This window comes from Aquarana catesbeiana, linkage group LG06 (genome assembly GCF_042186555.1).
Source record: "Aquarana catesbeiana isolate 2022-GZ linkage group LG06, ASM4218655v1, whole genome shotgun sequence".
Taxonomy (NCBI): domain Eukaryota; kingdom Metazoa; phylum Chordata; class Amphibia; order Anura; family Ranidae; genus Aquarana; species Aquarana catesbeiana.
This window is the reverse complement of record NC_133329.1, coordinates 88,088,251-88,113,243: the sequence shown is the minus strand read 5'-3', so window position 1 is coordinate 88,113,243 and position 24,993 is coordinate 88,088,251. Positions and strand designations below refer to the sequence as shown.

The following is a 24,993-nucleotide window of genomic DNA, read 5'->3' as shown; positions in this document are numbered from 1 at the left end:
TTCCGTTTGCAAGTAGGAGTCGTTTGTAAGTTAGATGTTTGAAAGTAGGGTCCTGCCCTATATACTCAGCAGAAATTTGGGCCTTAGGTGTTGCTGTGGCCACAACACTGTAAGCCCTCACAGGGCCCTGCTGTGAAATATTAGATCAAGAATTGTAATTACATGCCCCTGCACTAAATGTAAATAGCAGGAACGGATCTAGCTGAACACTGTGAGCAGGACGCACTGCACTAAATGTAAATAGTCTAGAAGATAACAGGAACGGATCTAGCTGAACACTGTGAGCAGGACGCACTGCACTAAATGTAAATAGCAGGAACGGCTCTAGCTGAACACTGTGAGCAGGACGCACTGCACTAAATGTAAATAGCAGGAACGGATCTAGCTGAACACTGTGAGCAGGACGCACTGCACTAAATGTAAATTGCAGGAACGGATCTAGCTGAACACTGTGAGCAGGACGCACTGCACTAAATGTAAATAGTCTAGAAGATAACAGGAACGGATCTAGCTGAACACTGTGAGCAGGACGCACTGCACTAAATGTAAATAGCAGGAACGGATCTAGCTGAACACTGTGAGCAGGACGCACTGCACTAAATGTAAATAGCAGGAACGGATCTAGCTGAACACTGTGAGCAGGACGCACTGCACTAAATGTAAATAGCAGGAACGGATCTAGCTGAACACTGTGAGCAGGACGCACTGCACTAAATGTAAATTGCAGGAACGGATCTAGCTGAACACTGTGAGCAGGACGCACTGCACTAAATGTAAATAGTCTAGAAGATAACAGGAACGGATCTAGCTGAACACTGTGAGCAGGACGCACTGCACTAAATGTAAATAGCAGGAACGGATCTAGCTGAACACTGTGAGCAGGACGCACTGCATTAAATGTAAATAGTCTAGATAGAAGATAACAGGAACGGATCTAGCTAAACTGAATACAGTGTATATATATATATGCAACACCTGGGATGCATATATATACACAATACACTGTAAGTGCAGCTAACTGACTGACTGTTCTGCCTAATCTATCTAACTCAAATCAAATGACACTCTCTCTCTCTCTCTCTATCTCTCAGCACACCGGAACACACACTACACAGGGCCGCCGTGCAGGCGGCCTTATATAGTGTGGGGTGTGTACTAAATCCCCTGAGCCATAATTGGCCAAAGCCACCCTGGCTTTGGCCAATTACAGCTCTCTCTACTGACGGCGCTGTGATTGGCCAAGCATGCGGGTCATAGTGCATGCTTGGCCAATCATCAGCCAGCAATGCACTGCGATGCCGCAGTGAATTATGGGCCGTGACGCGCCACACGAATTTAGCGCGAACGGCCCATAACGTTCGCAATTCGGCGAACGATCGAACAGCCGATGTTCGAGTCGAACATGGGTTCGACTCGAACACGAAGCTCATCCCTACTCATGATGTGGCCAAACTACAGTTTTGTAGAGTAGTAGAATTATAGTTTTATCTCTGGAGTAAATACCCTTTTTAATAAATGCTAACAGACTACTGGCCTTGCTTGCTGCAGCTTGGCATTGCATGTTATTGCTGAGTCTGTCATCAATTAGGAAACCCAGGTCATTTTCCATCCTCGATCCTCCATCCCCCTATTGTGTAACTTGCATTCATGTTTTTAGCTCCTAAGTGCGATACTTTACAATTTCCCATATTTAACCTAATTTGCCATGTAGTTGGCCAACTAGCAACTGGTATAATTAACCAAGGTCTTCTAGGAGAGTCCTGATGATGTAGCAATTAGGAAACGTACATTGAGGCGCCTTCCGGCCACATCAATTCCGGGTCCCAGCTTCCGGTTTGTTGAGGGGAGTGGAACGCACGCCGATCTTGGCGCAAGGCACAAACAAATGTAAGCAGCCATTTTTTCTATTTATTCACCTTTTTAATAAAGGCAATATTACGCTATTGGCTTTCCCTTTGTCTTTTATCCAGGGCACCGTGGTGGAGAGGAGACTATAGCCTAGAACAGTGGTCTCCAAACTGCGGCCCATGGGCCAGATGCAGCCCTTTGCTTGCTTTTATCTGGCCCTTGGGGCAATATTCTTCCCACTGATACGAGACACTATTCTGCCAACTGACACCAACAATAGGGCACCATTTCTCCCACTGACACCAACAATGGGGCACTATTCCTCCCCCTAATACCAAATGTGGCCATGTTTATGCCCACTGATGCCAGGAAATTTTCCACTCCCGCTAGCCACAGTCCGCCCCCCTAAAGTTTGAAGGACAATAAACTGGCCCTTTGTTGAGAAAGTTTGGAGACCCCTGGCCTAGAAGATTCAAATTTCCCCAGTCTATCTGTTCCAGGATTTTCCATCTAGCGTTTTCAGACCTTCTTTTTAATTAAAGAGGTCATGGATATCGGGTGAGCAGGTTTTTCTCATTTGAGCACATTGGGTGTGATTTGAATTTCTTGTCAAGTGATGGACTTTTTATGGTTTTATTTATCAAGATTTTCACTGAAGATATATGGACTCACAAGATTTTTTATTCTGATTTTTTCATTCTGATTACATATATTTTTTTTTTTGTTTTTTTTCCTCTGCTTATTTTGTATCACATTGTCATTCCATGTTATTTGGTCCTAAAATGTATTATTAACATTTTGAGTGGTATTCACTTAGCGTCCCCTATTATCACAATTTAAATTCTAGGAGAGAGCCTTGGGGCACCCCGCTTACAACTGCAGACCATTCAGAAGATATGTTATTTATCACTACCCTTTGGATGCGCTCCTTTTTCACCAGTTTCTATTCATCCACATACCCTATCTTCTTCTCTAGCCAGATTACAACTCACTTCTTCATAGAATGTTAATAGGACGATCTTTCATAAATCCATGCTGATTACTACTAATAATACTATTATCATCAACAAATTCTTGGATATAATCCCTTATCATCCCCTCCAATAGTTTACAATAGTTTGTACTAGGCAGTAAAATATTCCACGTATGCATAAGCAGTTTCATACTGCACAGGGTTAAACAGGGCCAAAGAGCACCTTGGGTGGCCCAGAATAGTATTTGTCCTCTTCTCTTTAGTGTTCCTCGGGCTCCGATCCATCTCGTCTTTAAAAAAAAAAACTAAAATCGGTTTTCCTTCCAAACTGAGTGTCCTTTACAGTCTGTTTTCCAAAGAAAAATGAGAGTGTTTTTGCCTTATTAGGGCACACCTCTGTAAAGTAACTTCACCTCTCCCCGCGTTCTGCCAGAGGATCAGGATATCGTATATTTAATGGGAACATCTCTGATGGATTGGGATGGAAGGAAGCCTATTTGGCACACATAAGTCTAAAGTGAAAATTCTTCTGTCTGAAATTCTTATTTATGCGTTCAGGGCCATGATCTGTTTCACCTTGAAGTCGGTTTTATATAAAGTGACGGCATCCCGCTGAAAGCGTGTCCTACGCTGCACTGGGGATGTATGACCAACACTTCTAATAGTGGAAACGTGCGTTCCCGCTCGTGTTTTTTTGGGCATTTTTTCATGCATGTCTGCACATCGTGCATAGGGCTGGGCTACCCTGTGTGCGACAAATGCTCCAAAGAAGCTCCTGAATTATTTTCCATTGTCGCATGACAAAACGCACATCTGCTAACTGCGTTTTGGGTGCAATTAACATCTAATGGCACCGCGAGCACGATGTATGTTTGCAGCACGTTTTTTCGCATGTTTCTGAAATGCGCACCAATACGCGTGTTCCTATGCGGTTTGTCACGCATTCAGGAAATACATCCAGCCTACAATTATATGTAAGAACCCCAGTAGGGGTTCCTGGGATTGGTAGCAAGAGGCAGCCCAAGTGAAAGCAATGGGAGGCTGCTGGTTCTCGCAGCTAATCTCATCCACTCACCTGTACAGTAATTGCTCATGCAGTGATCACATACGAATGGTCGGCCCTGGATGCTTCATCTGCATTCCATTTTTTTTTTAAATTATGGAGAATTTTGACTTAGCTTCCAAAATGGGGCTGTTGGGATGTACTGTTTATGTATTTGTCCAAAACCTACCGTAAAGACATTTTAGTTTGAATTAAAAGTTTAGTTCAAAATTAATTAATTAAATTAGTCAGGCAAAATCAGATTACATTTAATTTAAATTAAAGTAAAAAAAAAAAAATCAAGCTTTAGTCAAAATTAAAAATGAAGCCCTATGATGCATATATAGAAAAAACATCTACACCTACTTCTTGTGCTGATAATCTGGTGACCTCTGGAATCAGGCTGCAGAGCATTATGTAGAACTGGAGCTGTGACATGCATGGAGCTTTCTTTTCCATCTTCTATGTTGTATTGAAGTTCAATAGACCATCTTTAGATCATATAGGTTCATTTAGGCAAATCTGGGGTATTTACTTATTATTATTATTATACAGGATTTATATAGCGCCAACAGTTTACGCAGCGTTTTACATAATAAAAGGGAGACAATACAGTTATAATACAATAAAATACAAGAGGATTTAATAATCACTTGTTGCAAAATATGTTAGCATTTTGGCCCAGAGTTATATGCATGTGGTGACCTATGTAAAAAATAAATTAAAAAGTCCTCTAAGGAGATAAAGGGTTGCAGCCTCCCCCTATTTAGTTCCCCCTGGGAGCTATTAGATTATATAAAGAAAAGATGGGGGAATGGCGCTACCCTGTGGTGACACAATGTTTAAGTGCCAATTACAATTAAAAAAATAAAATAAATAATAATAAAAAACAAATAGTGCAACCCAGTGCAGTTTCAGATAATGGAGTGAATGACATATACGTGCGTGAAGATACTATAAATATACAGTACTATAAATCACAACAACGCTAGATCCAAAGAGAACAGTACAATTGTGTACATTCAATCCAAAGTATTCTGCTCCTATTGAGATGTGCAGTAAAACATATACTAAACTATTGCCAAAAAAATACAGGTATGTGCCTAATCATGTAATTAAACCATACGTTGACTCGTGTAAAGTGTATAAACCAAAAGCTGTATGAAAAAATCCAAAATCTGTATGAAAAAATCCAAACCGGGTGTGTATACAAATATATAATAATCACCGTTTTTATCTGTTTATATTTTGGATTGCATATGGTGGGAAGTTACCCCTGTTATCCCGGCTTGGATTTTCTTCACAGAGATTTTGTTTAGACTTTGCTACATACACTTTACACGAGACAATTAATAATTATATAATATTATATAATTGTATACACACCCGGTTTGGATTTTTTCATACAGATTTTGGATTTTTTCATACAGATTTTGGTTTATACACTTTACACGAGTCAATGTATGGTTTAATTACATGATTAGGCACATACCTGTATTTTTTTGGTAATAGTTTAGTATATGTTTTACTGCACATCTAAATAGGAGCAGAATACTTTGGATTGAATGTACACAATTGTACTGTTCTCTTTGGATCTAGCGTTGTTGTGATTTATAGTATTGTATGTTTATAGTATCTTCACGCACGTATATGTCATTCACTCCATTGTCTGAAACTGCACTGGGTTGCACTATTTGTTTTTTATTATTATTATTTTTTTTTTTTTATTGTAATTGGCACTTAAACATTGTGTCACCACAGGGTAGCGCCATTCCCCCATCTTTTCTTTATATGTGGTGACCTATATTTATTGTATGCAACTGTGGGAGCAAACAATGCCTCAGGCTTGGTGGTCAGTGGGAGTAAAAAAATTAGATAACGCTTGTGGTCAGTAGGATGTGGAGTAGTGCCCTGTCATTGGTATTAGTGAGAGGAATAGTTCCCAATCTTTGGTGTCAGTGGGAGGAATAGTGCCCCATGATTGGTATCAGTGGGAGGAATGGTGCCCCATGATTGGTATCAGTGGGAGGAATAGTGCTTCATCATTGGTATCAGTAGGAGGAATAGTGCCCCATCAGTAGTGTCAGTGGGAAGAATAGTGTCCCATGATTGGTATCAGTGGGAGGAATAGTTCCCCATCAGTGGTGTCAGTAGGATGAATAGTGCCCCATCAATGGTGTCAGTGGGAGGAATAGTGCCCCATCAGTGGTGTCAGTGGGAGGAATAGTGTTTCATGATTGGTATCAGTGGGAGGAATAGTTCCCCATCAGTGGTGTCAGTGGGATGAATAATGCCCCATGGTGTCAGTGGGAACAATAGTGCATAATGGTGTCAGTGGGAAGAATAGTGCCTCATGATTGGTATCAGTGGGAGGAACAGTGCCCCATCAGTGGTGTCAGTGGGATGAATAGTGCCCAGTGAATGGTATCAGTGGGAGGAATTGCACCCTATTGTTGGTGTCAGAGAAATTATTCCCCATCTTTGATGTCAATTGGAGGAATAGTGCCCTTTCCCCCTCCCTTCCACTTTTTTTTTTTTTAGAAAGAGCAGTGCACTTTATTTGCAGCCATGTACACTGCTTCATGCACACTACAAATACCATTGTCCAGAGTTGTGTTGCGTTTGTTAAAAATATGATTTTTTTAACTTAATCAGACATAACATTACACAGTAGTGGTTGCTCATAGATTACTGTCTTGGCTTGAGTAGACAATGGTTTACATAGATACCATTGTTGTATTCAATTGACAGTTTTCAATAGTCCATTGTTTCAACAGCTACAGTGAACAACTTGTTTGAGATTCTTTCAGCTCTCAAACTGAAAGAATGACTGTTAGTCGGTTGTTATGGAAACAAGTTTGTGACCATTAACTTTTGGTAACAAACTTGTACAGATAAAAAGGGATGAGTAGAGACTGGGACACACACACACCATCATGCTGTAAGATCAGAAGCCACTCATGATAGAAGAAAGGTGCCTGATGCTAGGGGAGAATCGTTGCCAATGGAGATCACGAACATAGAGTAACAGAAGATAAGTAACGAGTCCATTTAGGTAGCAAGCAAGAAAGGGAACTAGATTTTACTATTTCTCTGCCGCTGTATTCTGGTTTATTGTTAACCATGTAGATTTTTTTTGGTAATTTTGGTAAGAGGTTTGTGTAATTGTGTCCCTCTTTTATTGCAAACTTTAGTGGTGCAGGTTCCTTTGTGTTTTTTCCTTATGTAGAACTCACATTAAAAAGGGTACATGGAGAGGACTTTCTAACTTTAGCGTAGCTAAAGTGTTTCCTGGCAAGCATTAGCGATTTAAGGATTGATTGCTTTCATTCGCTCTCTGGAATTGTTTTTTCTTTTAAATATGACAACTCCATTTTTGCAAAATGTAATAAAATGCATTTTATCTTATTAATAAGTCTTGCTTTAATTCTCTGGAATGGGGGGCAGCGTGACCTTCCTTCATTTCCAGCAATGACTGAAGCACATGTGGCATTGTTTTACACACAATGGAAATAGCACTTCTTTTTAATTGACTGCATACCCAGCGTGGAATTGTTATTAACAACATTTGGAGAGAGAAAGAAACAGCTAAAGGATTAACATTTTTCCGTCTAGCATCCCCATCATTAAAAAATATGCGATATTATATACAGTACATTAGGGTGCGTATACACTATAAGAAAATCCGGTGAACGATCGTCCAGATTTCCTTGATGCTTCAGAGCAAGTCGGAACTGAGTATGGAAATAATGTATGAAAATTCTCATACGAGAAAGGCTTTTTTTTGTTGTTTATTGATCATGCACAGTCTTTATATCTGATTATTTGTTTACCAAAACAGTACCCATTAAACAAAAGTCGTTCATTCTGCTCATATACGTGAAACATTTAGTAGTTTGTTCCTTCGGAAAGTTTTGTTTGGGAAAGTCTGAATTGGATGTTAAAAGTTGTGTACACATTATATGAAAATCGAACGATCGTTCCTCGTACTGAATTTCTCATAGTGTGTACCCAGCTTTACCCTATTGTTGTACAGGGTTTAGCATCCCTTCACACTTGGCATTTCCAGGACCATGCGACAAAACACACAGAAAATACGCATTTTCACACTCAATATAGTACTTGAATTGTGAAAAGACTGTATAGGACAGACCATTGTAGCAAATTCACAGTAATAATATTTGCAAGTTTGGTTTTCAGATACTACAACTAGAGGTTGGAACTATTGGTGGATGCCGCAGTCAGATTACAATGTCCTGGTGGGGGTGGATTCCTTCATCGATCTCGTTTCTCCAGCTAGCTGAATAAAAAATAACCATGTATGGCCAGCTTCAGTGACCGTCTGTATCTAACACTTCTAGGTGTGACTGGCCCACCCCCAGATAGCAAGGACAATTTGCCACAGATTTGTGGCAGTGTTGAATTGTAATGCCCCATACACACGGTCGGATTTTCCGAAGTAAAATGTTCGATGGGAGCTTGTTGTCGGAAATTGTGTAGGCTCCATTGGACATTTTTCATCAGAATTTCCGTCACACAAAATTTGAGATCTGGTTTTCAAAATTTCCGACAACAAAATCCGTTGCAAATTCCGATCGTGTGTACACAATTCTGACGCACAAAGTTCCACGCATGCTCAGAATCAAGCAGAAGAGCCGCACTGGCTATTGAACTTCATTTTCCTCGGCTCATCATACGTGTTGTACGTCACCGCGTTCTTGACGTTCGGAATTTCCAAAAGATTTGTGTGACCGTGTGTATGCAAGACAAGTTTGAGCCAACATCCGTCGGAAAAAATCCATGGATTTTGTTGTAGGAATGTCCGATCGTGTGTACAGGGCATAAAAGTTCTAGTTGACACTTTTCCAATTTGTAGCAAATTTGCGTGGCAAGTCTCTAGCAAGAGCAAAGTTGCAGTGGTGAGTCTACAGCAAGAGCTCTGCAAGTCTACAGCATGAAAATTCAGCCACAGTGGTGGGATGACTATTGCACAACATAACTGAACCAGAACTTGCAGCAGACTTGCAGAATGTTTGCAAAGAAAGTTGATCTGAAGTCATGCAATGCGGACTTGCTGCAATTGTGCAACAAACTTGTGAAGCCTGGCAAATCTAGCAATAGCTTAGCAAGTCATTTTCAAACTTGCAGCACACTTGCTTTTCTATCTGGGCGTCTGCCTGCTATAGTTCAATCTGTTGGCCCCTATATCATTACAGGATAGTGACATAAGGGTTGGCAGATGGAACCACAATGTTCCGTAGGGTACCAGGTATGTGATACACCTGGAAGTGTGTCAGATGCTAAAGATTCTTAGCAAGTTCAGCTATTCAAGACAACAAAGAATGCAGGAGCAAACACATCATTTCTTTGAAGGCCTTTTTGTTTTCTGTTACTAATGAGGCAGTGTGCAATGTGTCTATACATGGGTGTGTAGTCCAGTAAGCACCTGGGTTTACTCTCCCTTTACTCTCTCTCTACAGCAGTTACAACCTCACCTCTCTAAAGCCGTACTACCAAGTGGACGAGACAGAGGAGAACCCTTTCATTTGCTCGAAGCACAGCGACAACGGCATGCTGAAGTGTCAAGACATCCCCGCTAAAATCGACTGCACCAACTTCAACTTCCCAGAGCTCGGGAACAGGAACAACTGTGACCTGAATCAGTTCTACAACATATGCCAACCCGGAGACCTGAATCCACACAAAGGGGCCATTAATTTTGATAACATTGGCTATGCCTGGATAGCCATTTTTCAGGTGAGACAACATAATGTGTAATGAGTTGGCTGAGATCTGGACACTTTTCAGTCTGCTACCAGTGGAATTTGTGGTCGGTTGGTTGATTCTGTAGGACCTTACTGCTGGGCATGCTGGTAATAATGGCTTGTGCATTTGTACATCACTATATTTAATAGAAAATGTTCTGAAAGATTATTGATACGTTTAACCAAAGGTTGGCTTTGCATAAATGGAGTCCTAAACATAATGTGAGCAGGCCTTTGACTTTTTATTACAGCCCAATCCAGCCTAAACTTTCTTTTCAGATTTGGATAGCGCGGGGAAGGGGTTAGGCATCTCTCATACTTTAAATGCTGCCTGTGTCCTCGTAAATAACATTTTTCTTTGTCTCCTGTCTGACACCTGTCACATAGACAGGAATTTGGAACACAGACCCCAATACAATCTATACAGTGGTCCATAACTCTCCTCACATTACGAGGAAATGTATTGTCAATGCTGCATGTGTTCTTGTTGGGGGGGGGCTATTTCCCCTCAGTTCCTGTTCTGTCTAGCACCTGTCAAGTGACGGGAGGTTAGGAGATTAACTTTCACTTTCTGTTTGGACTGATACCTGTCAGATAGACAGGAAGTGAGTAAATCTTTTTCCTATTCTGATCAGCCCGACACCCCTCAAACACACAGAAAGTGGTAAGATTTTTTCACTTTCTTTTTATTCTGCCAACCAGGATAAGACAGGAAGTAGGAAGATTTCTTCTCACTTCCTGTTCAGTCTGACACCTGTCCAAAACAGGGAGTGGGGAAAAAGCTACCATAGAGGGTCTCAGGCAGAAATAAATATTTAAGGCCCTAGATTATGGTGAAACGTGGCAAAAGATGTATGTACCTGGCAGGATGTTTTCAATCTTAGAAGAATAAAGTTTGTGTTTACAAAAGTGTTTGACAGTTAGTGCAGCCCGTTCATTTGTAATAGCGGTGAGTGCTTTTTCAGGAGTGAGATGCCCCCTTAAGGGCCTGAGAATCCACCACAGGTTTTAACGAGCACAAGTGTCAGTCTGGTGTGGAGCTATTTGAGCAACAACAACCCACCAGACACAAACTCCTTTTTTGATGCTTTTCACCCCAAGTCCTCAATTACGGCAAAATGTATCAGTGGAGGAGCATGTGTCCATTGGGATGTTGTTTCTTGCAGAGGAATAAAGTTTGTGTTTACAAAACAGTGCTTGGCAGTTGGAGCGGGCCATTTGTTTGGAGTAGTGGCAAGTGCTTTTTGAGAGTGAGCTGGTCTGAACAAGCACAAGTGTGGACTTGGAGCCATTTAAGCAACAATAACCCACCAGATACAAACTCCTCCTCTGACGTGTTTTGTCCAAACTTGGCACTACATTAGAGCAAAAAATGTTAGTGGTGGAGCCACTTAAGGGCCTGAGAATCCACCACATGTTTTAACGAGCACAAGTGTCAGTCTGGTGTGGAGCCATTTGAGCAACAACAACCCACCAGACACAAACTCCTTTTTTTGATGCTTTTCACCCCAAGTCCTCAATTAAGGCAAAATGTATCAGTGGAGGAGCCTGTGTCCAGTAGGATGTTGTCTCTCGAAGAGGAATAAGGTTTGTTTTTACAAAAAGTGTTTGGTGGTTGGAGCGACCTGTTCCTTTGCATTAGTGGTGGAAGTAAGATACCTCCTGGTGGACCTGGGGACCCGCGTCAGGTTCCAATGAGCACAAGTGTTGGCCTGCGGTGGAGCCCTTTGGGCAACAACAACCCAGACAAAAAGGCCACCTCTGACCTGTTTCGTTCTAACTTAGCTCAACATTAGAACAAAACCTTTCAGTGAAAGAGCCTGTGTCCAGTGAGATGGCTCTTGAAGAGGAATAAAGTTTGTTTTTACAAAAAGTCCTTGTTGGTTTGTGTGGCCTGTTTCTTTGCAGTGAGTGGTGGTGAGTGTTTTTTGTTAGTAAGACACCTCCAAGTGGGCCAGGGTACTCACAGCAGTTTCCAACGAGTACAAGTATCGTTCTGTGGTGGAGCCCTTTGAGCAACCACAACCCACCAGACACAAACGCCTCCTCTAATGTGTTTTATTCAAACTAAACCCTACATTAAGTTAAAACAAGTCAGTGAAGGAGCCTATCTCCAGTGGGATCTTGCCTCTAGAAGAGGAATAAAGTTTGTTTTTACAAAAAGTCTTTGGCAGTTGGAGCAACCTTTTCCTAAGGAGTAGTTGTGAAACTATTTGTAATAGTCTAATCTTCCATCAGTAGAGGATTCTCACGGTTGCCGAGTCTCAGTTCGGCCAGATACCTTCACTTCCCTCATACCTACTTCTATTCCCCTCAGGTTTTCACCTAATCGTATTCTGCTCTTCGCTAACACGTTTTATATCTGGCTTTCACGTTCAACTTCAGGCTGACTTATTTTATTACTTCTAATCATATTATGTAACTTCATTGTAACTGTCTCTCCAGCTCCATAACTCAATCACTGGTAAGAGGACATGTTCTTCTTCCTTCTGGAGAATGCCGATCAGCTGCTGAGTGCCGAACTTGCAAAGAATAAAGTGCATTTCGGAGATGAGAGCAATCATTAGTAAAGCAAAACTTCGGCCAAAACTTTCTTTTTTTTTTTTTTTTGGCCAGAGCTTCTGGTTTTACTGTCTGTGACCTCATTGGACTCCTATCCCCATGCTTCCTTTCCAGTAACCTTTGGAAGGAAATTGTCTCCAATGGGAACACAATGGAAGGTTCTATTCTTCTGTACAACAAAAGGGGATCCCCTACTCTATACTATAAACCAGTGGTCTCCAAACTGTACCCTTTGCTTGCCTTTATCCAGCCATTTAGGTATAATTCCTGCCACTGACACCAACAATAGGGCATAATTCCTTCCACTGACACCAACGAAAGGGCATGATTCCTTCCACTGACAATAAAAATGGGGCATTATTACTCCCACTGACACCAACAATGGGGCACTATTCCCCCCACTGACACCAACTATTTCTCTCCCTAATACCAAAGATGGGGCATTGTTTACTCCCACTGGACACTGTCTGTCCCCCTTGAAGTCTGAAGGACAATAAAGTGGCCTTTTCTTTAGTGCTCATGTACACTACTGCTTCTAAACTTGCGTTTAGGAGCTTTTGCCATCTTTTCGCCAAAGCTCCTAAACTCAACTCCATAAAAGCTCATGTGTCCATGCACACATAGGCTTTAACAAGTGTTTAGAAGCTGCTGCTGTAAGGAGAGGCTCAACCTCCCTCTCCTGAACGCAAAAGAATTGCGTTCAGGACAGAAATGTTTTGACTGCCGGCTGCAAAATGCTGTAAAATTGCCAAGTTTTGCATTTTCCCGAGCCCTTAGAAAGTTTGTAGACCCTTGCTTTAAACAATAAATTGGCTTTAGATCTACAGTATTTTAAACTTAGGCAAGCCATAGATGATTTGATTTTCTTGGGTGGAATGAAAGCAAATTGCTCGATTCCCCCATCAGCACAGACAGTCAGTGTTGATGGGGGAATCCCTCCTGCTGAGCAATTGTGTTCTGCCAGTGGGGAGCCTTCCCTGCTGGCAGCACACAATGATTACTGCTAGCAGCTATAGCCGCCGACAGTGATTGCAAGAAAAAAACCCAACAGGCTGTTTGTCCTGAAGTCAATCAATGGATCGACTTCAGTACAACCACCCTGCCCATAGATGGATCAAATCTCAGGCCAGTCCCTGCTGGATCCATCTATGGCTGACTTTAAGACCCTTTTACACTGCCGGCGTTTTTCAGGCACTACATCGCTAAAAATAGCGCCTGCATAGCGCCTGAGAAAAGCGGCTCCATTCACTCCAGTGTGAGACAAAGGGCTTTCACACTGGAGCAGTGTGCTGGCAGGGCATCACAAAAAGTCCTGCCAGCAGCTTCTTTGGAGCGGTGAAGGAGCGGTGAACTCACCGCTCCTCCACCGCTGCTCCCCATTGAAATCAATGGGGCAGCGCTGCGATACCGCCGGCAAAACGCTGCTCCAGCAGTGTTTTGCAGGCGGATTTAACCCCTTTTTGTTAAGAGGTTTGTTTAACAACGGTAAAACAACGGTAAAGCAGCTCTAAAAATAGTGCCGCTTTACCGCTGACGCCGGTGGCGGCTCGGTGTGAAAGCCCTCTACCCTTTACCGATAGCCTTACTCCTTAGAGCTGAAAAAAAGTCACAAATGAACGCAGTTCTGTAAACATTAATACATCATTAAATGCAAGCAGTGTAAGCAACTGCATTTGACTTGGTATTAACCTTTATCAGCCCTTGTATGGCAGAGCTGAGATTGGGAGAAGGAGACGAAGCACAAGAAGCCAGTTACTTCAGGTGCTAACAAAGAGCATGCTGAGAGAAGGAGAGAGCCGAGTGACAGAGAGATGAGCTCATCACTGTGCTGCTTCTCCTTTTACTGTCCAGTCGCAGGTGGAAGGTGCGTTCAGGGGGACCTGGGCTCAGAGGAAATGGGTTGAGTAGTGCTGGTGGCTGTCATTCAACTCAGGATACTAGGGATATCTAGTGGTGGAATAGAAGTACTGTGTGGGCACTGCCAGCTTGACGGTGCACAGCGGCTGGCCCAATCCCAGTGTGCTGGAATGACTAACTCCTGCACATTGACAGGAGTTACGTCATCCCACGCCGGCCAATAAAGATGGCCGAAAAAATGGCAACAGGAGAAGAAGAGGGACCGTTGGAAAGGTATTAAGCCTCTATTTCCACTTTGTTGGTTGAGTTTATGTCTAGAACTCCAGGCGAACAGCTAAAAATACAAATAAAATATGTAGATGTCAGCTGTTTTAACTATCAAAGCTTTTGTATCTCTGTCCATCCAGTCCTGAAATGTACTCTACTCTGCCATTTAGCAAAGTCCTGTCTGGCAGGGCAGGAGACCTGGTTTTACTCTACTGCAATTCAGTAACAGGTCTCAGCCGGTGATTGGACAGTGAAAGGAGATGCAGTAGACTGATGAGCTCATCTCTTGGTTTACTCAGCTCTCTCCTTCTGTCCGCATGCTCATTGTCCTGCAGCATAACTGATTGGCTCTTTGTGCTGCTTCTCCCTCTTTCAGTCTGAGCTCTGCTGTCAGTGACTGCAAATGGCTGATACTAGGTCAAATTCTGAATACAGAGTTGCATTAACGTGTGTCTGCCTGGAGCTCAGCTTTAACCACCTCCCACCCGCCATATAGGGAAATGACTGCTGTGGGGTGGTTTTATTGTTTTGGGATGACGTCATATGACTTTGTCCCACTCTCGCCAAGCTGGCACGCCCCACGGGGGCACGCAGCGCGGCGATGGACACAGCATGCTGTGTACCCCAGATACGGCGCATCCCTGATTTCCATAAAGAGCCAATGATCTGGCTCTTTACCCATGTGATCAGCTGTGTCCAATTACAGGCTGATCACATGTAAACAAGGAAATGCCGGTTTTCGGCTCTCCTCTCCTCACACTGACAGCGTGTGAGGAGAGGAGAGCCGATCAGTGGCATTTCCTCATAGGGGAGACCTGCTTATCAGTGCAGCCCATCAGTGATGCCAATCAGTGACCATCAGTGATGCCAATCAGTGAAATTAGTGATGCCAATCACTGAACATTAGTGATGCCAATCAGTGACCATCAATGATTCCAATCAGTGACCATCAGTGATGCCAATCAGTGAACATTAGTGATGCCAATCAGTGCTGCCTTCCAGTGCCCATCAGTGCCACCTATCAGTGCCCAACAGTGCTGCATATCATTGCCCCCTATCAGTGCCGATTAGTGCTGCATATTAGTGCCTCCTTATCATTACCACTTCATTAGTCCCCTTCAGTGCCGTCTCATCAGTGCCCATCAGCGCACATAAGTGAAGGATAAAAATTACAAAATTTTCTACCAGAAACTAAGAAAAAACTTTTTTTTTTTCAAAATTTTTTTTTTCTTTTAGCAAAAAATAAAAAACCCAGTAGTGGTTGAACACCACCAAAAGAAAGCTCTATCTGTCTCAAAAGAAATGATAAAAACGTCATTTGGGTACAGCGCTGCATGACCGCGCAATTGCTATTGAAAGTGTGACAGCTCTGAAAGCTGAAAATTGGCCTGGGCAGGAAAGGGGGGGGGTAAAAATGCCTGGTATTGAAGCGGTTACATATGGACAGTTTTCAAGGTAAAAATAGGGATTTTGGTGTGTAGGAAACACCAGTCGGGGGGACTACGCTTAAAATCTTACGAAACTTTTAGGCAAAAAGGTAGAGCCGTCTTTTTATCTCTGATATAGTTATTATTTTTCCGATGACGTACTTAGCGGAGTTTATTGTATCTCTGCGTGGTGCTACCTGGCAGCGCCTTCCGCCGTCCTTCTTAATAAAGGAATCTGTGAATAAAGAGAAATGTTATAGCTCTGGGTGTAAAATGCAGATAATGCCGCGTGCCGAGCGAGAGATTGACAGCACAGATGAAACCGCATGGAAATTGACTGCGGCTTGTAATGTAGAAACATGTCTGATCGCCGAGCCGCGGGTCTCCCAGATTAAATTTATAGCTGTACAAATTCTTAGTAACTGAGACGCATCTATTATCCTTAAAGGTAAACTCCAGTCAAACGTGAAAATTTGGCATTTCAGCTCGCTCCGGGGAGGCCACCGACCTGCTGAGCGCCTCTTTTAGATTCCAGCGTTCATCTGGTGCTGCTGGCGGTCTCGCATGTTAAGTCCCTGCGGCTGCTGGACTAGTTCATTCAGGAATGGCCCCGCATCTCTGCCTAGGCAATGCAGGGTGATGTGCTCCAGTGGTAATGGCGCCGCCCTGGTGGAGCCTCTTTCTGTCAACCTCCACACACATGAGAGCATGAAAAAGATTGACCAGTATAGAATTCTGTAAGAACTCCAGCCTTACCATTAGTCTAGTTGTACCAGTTCCTCTCCTGTACTGAAATGGTTTACTCTGATGTCACTGCACACTGTGAGCTTCTCACAATGTGCATTAGAAGCTGCAACAAGCGAGACAGAGCCTGCCTCATTTTGTGGCTGGTGAATGTACAACATCATTTAGTGCTTTCCTCCCATCCTGACTGCCCCGGCCCACCCCTTTAATTCATTGGATCCCAGTTATTTCAATCTTGGAGGCTCAGCATCACATGTGGGCATTACCTAGGGCAGTCTACATGCAAGCTGCCTAGAAACACCCACCCATCCCAGAGAAGTGCAGAGACCCAGTGATGACATCACTGGGTCTAAAACAGTGACAGTTGATCAGTCAAACCCCCCCTCCCCATCGCTTGCTCGTTCGCTATGCCACCAGCCCTGCACTTACACCATCTAGGTCGCGGGCAGCACTTCCTGCTTAGTGGCTTCACCCTGTGCCTCCTCCTCAGCTTCACAACGGCCTCCCCTGCGTCTCCTCCTCCTTGGCTTCCCCTGCGTCTCCTCCTCCTCGGCTTCACGACGGCTTCCCCTGCGTATCCTCCTCCTCTGCTTCATGGCGGCTTCCCCTGTGTCTCCTCCTCCTAGGCTTCCCCTGCATCTCCTCCTCCTCAGCTTCCCCTGTGTCTCCTCTTCCTCGGCTTCCCCTGTATCTCCTCCTCCTCGGCTTCCCCTGCGTCTCCTCCTCCTTGGCTTCCCCTGTGGCTCCTCCTCCTCGGCTTCCCCTTTGTCTCCTCCTCCTCGGCTTCACGGTGGCTTCCCCTGTGTCTCCCCCTCCTCGGCTTCCCCTGCATCTCTTCCTCCTCGGCTTCCCCTGCGTCTCCTCCTCCTCGGCTTCCCCTGCGTCTCCTCTTCCTCGGCTTCCCCTGCATCTCCTCCTCCTCGGCTTTCCCTGCGTCTCCTCCTCCTCGACTTCCCCTGCGTCTCCTCTTCCTCGGCTTCCCCTGCATCTCCTCCTCCTCGGCTTCCCCTGCGTCTCCTCCTCCTCGACTTCCTCTGCGTCTCCTCTTCCTTGGCTTCCCCTACATCTCCTCTTCCTCGGCTTCCCCTGCATCTCCTCCTCCTCGGCTTCCCCTGCATCTCCTTCTCCTCGGCTTCCCCTGCGTCTCCTCCTCCTCGGCTTCCCCTGCATCTCCTCCTCCTCGGCTTCACGACGGCTTCCTCCTGCGTCTCCTCCTCCTCTGCTTCACGGCGGCTTCCCCTGCATCTCCTCTTTCTCGGCTTCCCCTGCGTCTCCTCTTTCTCGGCTTCCCCTGCGTCTCCTCTTTCTCGGCTTCCCCTGCATCTCCTACTCCTCGGCTTCCCCTGCGTCTCCTCCTCCTCGGCTTCCCCTGCGTCTCTTCCTCCTTGGCTTCACGACAGCTTCCCCTGTGTCTCCTCCTCCTCTGCTTCACGAAGGCTTCCCCTGCGTCTCCTCCTCCTCGGCTTCATGGCGGCTTCCCCTGCATCTCCTCCTCGGCTTCCCCTGCATCTCCTCCTCCTCGGCATCCCCTGCATCTTTTCCTCCTCGGCTTCCCCTGCATCTCCTCCTCCTCAGCTTCCCCTGCGTTTCCTCCTCCTCGGCTTCACGGCGGCTTCCCCTGCGTCTCCTCCTCCTCGGCTTCCCCTGCGACTCTTCCTCCTCTTCGGCTTCCCCTGTGTCTCCTCGTTCTCAGCTTCACGGCGGCTTCCCCTGCATCTCCTCCTCCTTGGCGGCCAATACGATCGCTTCTCTTCTCCGGGAGGAGAATCAGGAAAACAATAGCGAATATTCATTCGCTATTGTCATACAACTGGGTGGGCTCAGGGCACAGTGCTCTGCTCCCCGAGCCCACTCTTTTTTGAAGCCAATTAGAGCCTCAGGCTCTAATCATGAGCTTAAAAAGAAAAAAAACATTGAAATCCATGCGTCCGGCACCCTGCATGTAGATTAGGGGCCGAGCACATAAATTAGGGGGTCCGCCCTTATGGATGGGGCCGCCACTGGACTAAAATAAGGTAAGCAATAGAAATGGAAAGTTTTTATTTAAAGCGGTTGTAAACCCTTTCATATACCCAGTGAATTGACAAATCCTCCAACATAATTGTACCTTTTTATCTGCAGTCCTCTTTTTTATCCGTTTAAATTGCTGGATTTGTAAGCTTGTCTGAGAGTTAAAAAAAAAGTGGGTGGAGAGCTGACTTTACACTCTGCAGATCCCAGTGAGGAGAGGTCAGAGAGCTGATTGGAGGGAAGGGACACCCCCCCCCTTCACACAGCACACAGGAACAGAGCTGAGGCTGTCAAACAGCGGGAGATCCCTCCGCTGTCACCATTTTTCTATTGGTGTCAGGATAACTTGTCAGAAGTGACTCATGCTTATAGCAGAGCAACGAAGCAGCAGACAGAAATGACACTTAGTGCTTTTAATTGAGGCAAATACACAGTACAGAGGGATATGATTTGTTCATATTTTGTGTCTGAAGTTTACAACCACTTTAAAAATGTGAGCAGCAGAGGCCTGACACACCCCTAGTTAAGCTGAAGCTCTCCAGTCAGCAGGGGCCATGAGCTTTACTGACTGCAAAGCTATTAGTCTGACTCAGCAAATAGTGGGGTTGATTTACTAAAGGGAAAAAGAGTGTGCACTTTGCAAAGTGCAGTGGCTCCAGAGCCTAGTAAATGAGTAGAAACTCTACTGACTTCCATCATCCAATCACGTGCAAGCAAAAATGCATTTTTTTTTATTTTCCTTGCACGGGATTGGGTATTCTTTGCAAAGTGAAGCCTTGCCTCATTTACTAAGCTCTGGAGCAAATGCACTTGCAGAGGACAACTGCACTTGGCATAGTGCACAGTCTATTTGTCTTTTGTGCCAGACCTCTGCAGAGAGGCCGCTGCTTCCACACAAAGTCTTAAAGGGGTTGTAAACCCTCGTGGTTTTTCACCTTAATGCATCCTATGCAATCAAATCCAATGACGCGGGCACGGGGGGTTGTGGGCCGAGTCCGGCATTCTTGTCTATAGACTCAAATGCTGGACTCGGGAGCGCGCCCGCAAGGTAACCCCCCCAGGAGAGCGCTTCTCCTAGGGGGTTATCTGATGAGGGGAGGAGCCGAGAGAGCCGCCGGGGGACCCTAGAAGAGGATGTTCGGGGCCACTCTGTGCAAAACGAACTGCACAGTGGAGGTAAGTATGACATGTTTGATATTTAAAAAAAAAAAAAAAAACGATCCCTTACAATCACTTTAAGGCTTTATGCTTTTTGCTAACTCTCCTAGACTCCTTTCCTCCTGGCAGTAGAGTTTTGGCAGAAAAAATGCTTGTAAACTGGTGTAACGCATTTAAGGGCGTAGGTGCTAATTCATTTCATTCGCCAGAATAATAACCTATTCTGGCCATTGAAATGAATTAAAGGGGTTGTAAACCCTTGTGTTTTTTCATCTTAATCCATCCTATGCATTAAGGTGAAAAAACATGTCAGTAACCGACCCCCAGCCCCCCCCCCTTTTATTTTACCTGAACCCTCGAACTTGACCTGGCGGGGACGTGCTGTCTGTCTGCCGGGGGGGGGGGTGTTCTCGGCTCTTGATTGGATAGAGTGATAGCATCGCAGCCATTGACTCCCGCTGCTGTCAATCAAATCCAATGACGCGAGCGCCAGGGTCGGTCTCTATGGACGCCGAATGCTGGAGTTGGGAGCGCGCCCGCAAGCTAACCCCCTTGGGGAAGCGCTTCCCCGGGGGGGGTTTTAGATGTGGGGAGGAGCCGTGAGAGACGCCGGGGGGACCCCAGAAGATGAGGTTCGGGGCCACTCTGTGCAAAACAAGCTGGAGGTAAGTATGACATGATTGTTATTTTTTTTTACCTTTACAATCACTTTAACGCTCAAGTGCTAAATGCGCTGAAGTGCGCTGGCATGCGTTTAGGCGCGTCAAGCATATTTTCTACTAAGATTCTGCTGCCCCTGGACGCATTGGCCATGGGGGGGGGGGTTCTGCCCCTAAATGCCCCCGACTCTAAATTCCTCTACAGTCCTATGTGTGGATGGACACACGGGCTGATATGCAGGGGCGTTGAGTGGCAGGGGAAAAAAAAACACCAAACACAGCATAAAAAATGTCCAGTGTGAACGAGGCATGTTGATGAGAGGGGGAATTGGGGACCAGGGAAGGCAAAATATAAAGAGATTAATATTCAGCTTTAAGTCCATTTTTGGGGCCCTGAAAAAGAAAAAAAGATCGTTTTACCTGTAATTGATTACTGGAAACTTGGATTAAAGGTAATTTAGGTGGATTTCCTAAATATAGTGCAATTAAATATTTCCTGGATAGCACTAGGAGTACTCTAACCGATTTTACATATTGCCTGGAGCTACTCTTTGAAGAATAAATGTACCAGAAAAAAATCTTCATCTTCTATACTCTACTGTATTTAAAGAGGAATAGACTCGGGAGATAAAGACCGTGAGGATGATTTACTAAAGGCAAATAGACTGTGCACTTTGAAAAGTACAGTTGTCCTCTGCAAGTGCAGTTGCTCCAGAGCTTAGTAAATGAGGTAAAGCTTCACTTTGCAAAGAATACCCAACATGCAAGGAAAATAAAAAAAAAAAAATAATAATAATAATAAAAAAAGAAAAGAAAATAATAAAAAGTCAGCAGAGTTTCTGCTCATTTACTAAGGTCTGGCGCAACTGCCCTTTGCAAAGTGGACAGTCTATTTGCCTTTAGTAAATCAACCCCAATGTCCTTTCCTATACTATACACAGCATTAGTACGACCTCATCTGGAATACTGTATGAAGCTCAGCTTTGGGCACCAGTTCACGTAAAGAGGATGTTGTGGAATCAGAAATACATCAAAGAAGAGCAACTACACTAGACATGTGTACTGCCAAAAGATTTGTTAGTTTTTGTTTCATGCGGTTTTTTTTTGTTTTGTTTTTTATTTGTTTTTCAGGTCATTCGTTATGATCGCAATTCATAAATTAGCAAATTCATAAATTCGAAAATTCGAAAATAAGAAAGAAAATCCAAAAATTTGAAAGAATAACTAACTAATAATAACTAACTATTAAATTATAGGTATTGGAAATTCCTTTCAAATTTGGTTGTTAATGAACGCAACAAATACGAATTTATCCGACGTTCCGAATTATCCGAAATAAGCCGCATCTAAACAAATGGAACAGAACGAATTAATAATAAGTAATAATAATAATAAAAAGTTTTTATTATTGCTATTGTTGTTATTTATTATTATTAATTCGTTCCATTCATTAAGCTATGGAATTCGTTATTTTGGATAATTCGTAACTTCGGATAAATTCGTATTCGTTGTTCACTAACAGCCAAATTTGAAAGGAAATTCCAATACCTGTAATTTAATAGTTAGTTATTATTAGTTAGTTATTATTTCATATTTTAGAAACTTTGGGTTTTCTAATTGTATAATTTACGAATTTTTAAATTCACAAATTGAAGAATTTTTGAACTTACGAATTTTCTCATTTACGAATATAGGGAAAAATTCATTAAATGAGTTTTCGTTAACACTGAGTGATCGTTGGTGTGTGATCGCTCGGTTCTCAGTCTTAGAGCTGGCTGGGGATAAATGCAGCATCAGACCAATGCTCCATCCATCTAGGTAAGTAAGATTCAGAAAAAAAGAACCGTTCTCATACTTCTTTTTTTTTTTTTTTTTATCTTTATTTTTGTTTTCAATGTACAAGAGATACAAAAAATACCAATGTAGACATAAACATTCCCAAGAAAAAGAAACTGTCAAGATAATCCACTATAGGAACCATATTTCTCTACTTCAGCCCCGGAAGGATTTGCCCCTTAATGACCAGGCTATTATTTGCAATACGGCACTGCGTCGCTTTAACTGACAATTGCGCGGTCGTGCGACGCTGTACCCAAACAAAATTGAGGTCCTTTTTTTCCCCCCACAAATAGAGCTTTCTTTTGGTGGTATTTGAACACCTCTGCGTTTTTTATTTTTTGCGCTATAAAAAAAAAAAAAAAAAAAAAAAAGAGTGACAGTTTTGAAAAAAAGCCCAATTTTTTTTTAACTTTCTGCTATAATACATATCTAAAACATATATTTAAAAAAAATAATTTATTCATTAGTTTAGGCCAATATGTATTCTGCTACATATTTTTGGTAAAAAAAAAAAATTGCAATAGGTGACGGTGTATATTGATTGGTTTGTGCAAAAGTTATCGCGTCTACAAACTATGGGATAGATTTAGGGACTTTTGTTTATTATTGTTTTTACTGGTAATGGCGGTGATCTTCAATTTTTAGCAGGACTTCGACAAATCTGACCCCAAATGACACTTTTTGGGGACTGGTGACATTATTACATTGATCAGTGCTATAAAAATGCACTGATCAATGTATAAATGACACTGGTAGGGAAGGGGTTAACACTAGGGGGCGATCAAGGGGTTAAATGTGTTCCCTGGGTGTGTTCTAACTGTAGGGGGGATCACTGTTCCCGATCACTGGGAACAGCAGATCTCTGAGATGTCTCCTGTCAGAATGGGGATCCGCCCTGTGGCAGATGGCAAATCCCCGTTCTGCCTCTGTGTACAGCGATCGCAGGCATGCCAGCGGACAGTGAGTCCGCCGGATAGGGTTGCCACTTTTTCTTTAAGCCAAACCCGAACACTTTAGCAGCGCACAGCAAAAAAGTATATTTTTAATATAGATTATAGGATCGTAACAGACCTGGGACACCTTTTGGGCACTCCAAACATACATAGTGCCCCCTCACCCTCCTGTCAGGCCCTGTTCCAAGCCACATTCCTGTATGAATAATGTGTCCGGGTTTCAGGTAGACTGAAACCCGGACACATTATTCAAAACCTGGACTGTCCAGGTGAATCCTGGACAGGTGGCAACCCTACCGCCGGACCCATGGGTGCACTCCTACGCACACGAGCGTGCGCCTGCAATCTCAGATGCACGGCCGGATGTACGGGTACGTTGGTTCGCACAGAAGAGCCGATCTGTCGCAGTATAAGTGCGGCGGCTGGTTTGGCAAGTAGTTAACCAACCTGTTCTGGAGGAAGAATACATCCAGGCCACATTTTCACAGCTCTGTCTTATGCTGGCCATACACGCACAGAATTTCGGCTAAAACTGGTCAGTTTCTGAAAGATTGTTTGACAATCGTGCCATTAGTGAGCACAACTTTACCAACGATTTTGACCGTGGACCCGGCTGATGTCGATCTGAAGCAAAAACTTTTACCGTTTTAGCAAAAGTGTATACGTGTATGTTATAATCGAAATAAAAATAATATTCCGTCTTGTATAATTTATATATATTTTTATTGTTATCGAAAGGATCACTGCGAACATGGAAATGGTCATGTAAACAAGTTTATTCTGTCAGTTGGTGGCCAATTCCCTTTCGACTGACGAATAATCGTTCAGTCTGCAAATGGCCATAATTCTGTGTATGTACGGCCAGTATTACTTATATATATATGTATACAGAGACTTTACCTCTTTTTTCCAGGCGTAGAGTGCCCCCTCGTCTTTTGCGATGACCTCAAATTGAACAACTTTGCATCATTTTTACAATATTGATCATTAACCACTTACGGACCGCCGCACACCGATATATGTCCTACGTTTGAAGAGGGATATATTTGTTATGGCAGCAGCTAGCTGTCATAACCCCGGTATCCTCTTCTTCGGCCGGCGGTCCGGTTTCCAACAATAGTGGTCCCTGCGGCGGATTCGCCTCAAGATCACTTTTATCGGCAGTGGGAGAAGGCCCCCCCCCCCTCCTGTCACGCTCCGGTGTCCTCCGCCGCTTACCGGAGCCGCCGGCAGCGGTGGAGGCTATTGGATCCTCTTCTGTGTGTGCTATGGAGATGAGTGAGAGGAAGATGTCTCCATAACAATGCAGGGCAGAAGCGCCCATAACTCTTAAAGGGCCATTTTTTTTTTTTTTTTCAAATGCCAAAATTATTATTTTTTATTTTTTTTATTGAATTTTAGTGTAAATATGAGATTTGAGGTCTTTTTGACCCCAGATCTCATATTTAAGAGGTCCTGTCATTCTTTTTTTTTTTTATTACAAGGGATGTTTACATTTCTTGTAATAGGAATAAAAGTGACATTATTTTTTTAAAAAGAATAGTGTCAAAATACAAAATAAAAGGTAAAATAAATAAGAAAAAAAAAATTTTTAAACGCGCCCTGTCCCGCCGAGCTCGCGTGCAGAAGCGAACGCATACTTGAGTAGCGCCCACATATGAAAACGGTGTTCAAACCAAACATGTGAGGTATCGACGCGATCGGTAGAGTGAGAACAATAATTCTAGCCCCAGACCTCCACTGTAACTCAAAACATGTAACCTGTAGAATTTTTTAAAGGTTGCCTATGGAGATTTTTAAGGGTAAAAGTTTATCGCCATTCCACGAGAGGGCGCAATTTTGAAGCATGACATGTTCGGTATCAATTTACTCGGCATAAGATTATCTTT

General features: G+C 43.6%; 1 protein-coding gene across 3 annotated transcripts in view; it reads left to right on the top strand.

Moving 5' to 3' along the window:
• CACNA1H (calcium voltage-gated channel subunit alpha1 H) overlaps window positions 1–24,993 on the top strand; it is a 730,623-nt gene that overhangs the window by 454,859 nt on the left and 250,771 nt on the right. For all 3 annotated transcript variants that reach the window (XM_073636413.1, XM_073636414.1, XM_073636411.1), the window contains exon 7: window positions 9,344–9,620. In XM_073636413.1, coding sequence (XP_073492514.1) covers window positions 9,344–9,620 — 277 coding nt within the window. The remainder of the gene's footprint in view (window positions 1–9,343; window positions 9,621–24,993) is intronic.